Genomic DNA, 2,178 nt, shown 5'->3' on the forward strand with positions numbered 1-2,178 from the left:
CAGTTCAACAAAAAAAATTCAGATCATTCAAATAGACAATGGTAAAGAGTTTGATATGTCCATCTTTTTCACTCTCAAAGGTGTAATCCATCATCGTAGTTGTGTTGCCACCCCCAAAAAAAATTCCGTTGTTGAAAAAAAAATCAACATCTTCTCAATGTTGCTCGATCATTGAGATTTCAGGCTAATCTTCCTCTTTCTTTTTAGGGTGAGTGTGTTTTACATGCTGCTCATCACATCAATAGACTTCCAACACCTGTTTTGTGTAACAAATCTCCTTATGAAATGTTATACAATAAAATTCCTTGTTATTCTCATCTTAAAGTGTTTGGATGTTTATGCTATGCATCTACTCTTTCTCATCTTAGATCTAAATTTGATGCTCGAGCTACACCTTGTCTCTTCATTGGATATCCTTATCGTGTCAAGGGCTACAAGTTGTATGATCTAATCCATAAATCTATTTTTGTTTCCAGAGATGTTACAATCCAGGAAGCCATTTTCCCTTATCATGACTTTCACAATCAAATCTCTGCCCAGCCCATTCTTCTAATCATCATGTATTACCTTGTCCTCTTGTTGACATCCCCACTCCTAACACTCTTTCCAGTCCTAATAATCCTTCTTCATCTGTTCCTACCCTGCCTAGATGCACTTCCAGAACACATCGACCACCTAGCTACTTGCAGAATTATTACTATCATAATGTCTCAGATTCTACCTCAGCTTGTGATTCTCCTTTGTCTGCAGGTCCAGGTAAACTTATCCTATTTCTAATTCCCTTTCATATTCAAATCTTTCTTCTACATACAAACATTATCTTCTTACTTTTTCAAACAACTCAGAACCCACCTCTTTTACTCAAGCAATGAAATTTTCTCATTGGAGAGAGGCCATGGCAACTGAAATATCTACTCTAGAGGAGAATAATACTTGGTGTATTACTCCTTTGCCTCCTGGTAAGCATCCTATAGGCTGTAAATGGGACTATAAGATTAAATATAAGTCTAATGGCTCTCTTGAGCAATATGAGGTGAGACTAGATGCAAAAGGTCATACACAGAGGGAAGGTTTGGATTATCTTGAAACCTTTTTCCTTGTAGCCAAAATGGTCATTGTTCGCTGTCTCCTTGCCCTTGCTGCCATTCATGGCTGGTCTCTTGTTCAATTGGACGTTAATAATGCATTTTTGCATGGTTCCTTAGATGAAGAGGTTTATATGAAATTACCTCCTGGATTTACTTGTAAGGGGGAGAATCTTGTTTGCAAACTGTACAAGTCTCTTTATGGCTTCAAACAAGCCTCCTGGCAGTGGTTTTCAAAATTTCTACCACCTTACATGCTCATGGGTTTTCTCAGTCCAAAATGATTACTCTTTGTTTTCAAGAACTAAAGGTTTTTCATTCATTACCCTTCTAGTATATGTGGATGATATAGTCATTACCAGTAATGATGATGTTGGTGTTTCGGCTTCAAAATAATTTTCTGCATTCTCAGTTCAAGCTTAAGGACTTGGGTCCTCTCAAGTATTTCTTAGGACTTGAGATCGCACATTCCACCAAAGGTATTATTGTTTGCCAGCGCAAATATGCATTGTATATTCTTAATGACACTGGTTTTCTTGGGGCCAAACCAGTCTCTTTTCCAATGGAACAAAATCTGCATCTTAGTAAAACTGATGGTGAATTACTTCATGATCCAAGTGTATTTCGTCGACTCATTGGGGGACACTTGTACCTGAGTCTTACTAGACCTGATCTCACATATTCAGTCCACACTTTGAGTCAGTTTCTTGATAAGCCACGTGACTCTCATTTACAGGCAGCTCATCGTATTTTAAGATACATCAAGGCTCCTCCTAGTTTAGGCCTACTTTTTTCATCAAAGTCAGCCATTCATCTCAAGATTTTTACAGACTGAGATTGGGCTGCCTGTCCTGATTAATGTCGTTCTATTACGGGCTTCTATGTGTTTCTTGATGATTCATTTTTAGCTTGTGTAGATGCAAGACATTCCTCAAGTCTTTGTCACCTATTCGCCAAAGTAAGAGATTGTAGCTGTAAGAGTTTGGCTATGATTATGTGACTAAGTTGATAAGTTTGTTTGAGATTAGGCGACTAAAATGATAGAGTTTATCCTATCATAATTAGAAGGTGTACAATAAATTTACTACTGTGG

The 2,178-nt window shown here is 37.6% G+C and overlaps 1 protein-coding gene across 1 annotated transcript; it reads left to right on the forward strand.

Moving 5' to 3' along the window:
* Positions 1-1,449: 1,449 nt before the first annotated feature.
* LOC109008287 (uncharacterized mitochondrial protein AtMg00810-like) lies at positions 1,450-1,920 on the forward strand. Its single transcript, XM_018988318.1, has one exon. It carries the CDS (start codon positions 1,450-1,452, stop codon positions 1,918-1,920), a length of 471 nt encoding a protein of 156 aa, XP_018843863.1.
* The last annotated feature ends 258 nt before the right edge of the window (positions 1,921-2,178 follow it).

This window comes from Juglans regia, chromosome 1 (assembly GCF_001411555.2).
Source record: "Juglans regia cultivar Chandler chromosome 1, Walnut 2.0, whole genome shotgun sequence".
NCBI lineage: Eukaryota > Viridiplantae > Streptophyta > Magnoliopsida > Fagales > Juglandaceae > Juglans > Juglans regia.

Bases quoted from the DNA above. Each gene is read 5' to 3' on its own strand.
- LOC109008287 (XM_018988318.1), top strand. From the start codon at position 1,450: ATGATGATGTTGGTGTTTCGGCTTCAAAATAATTTTCTGCATTCTCAG.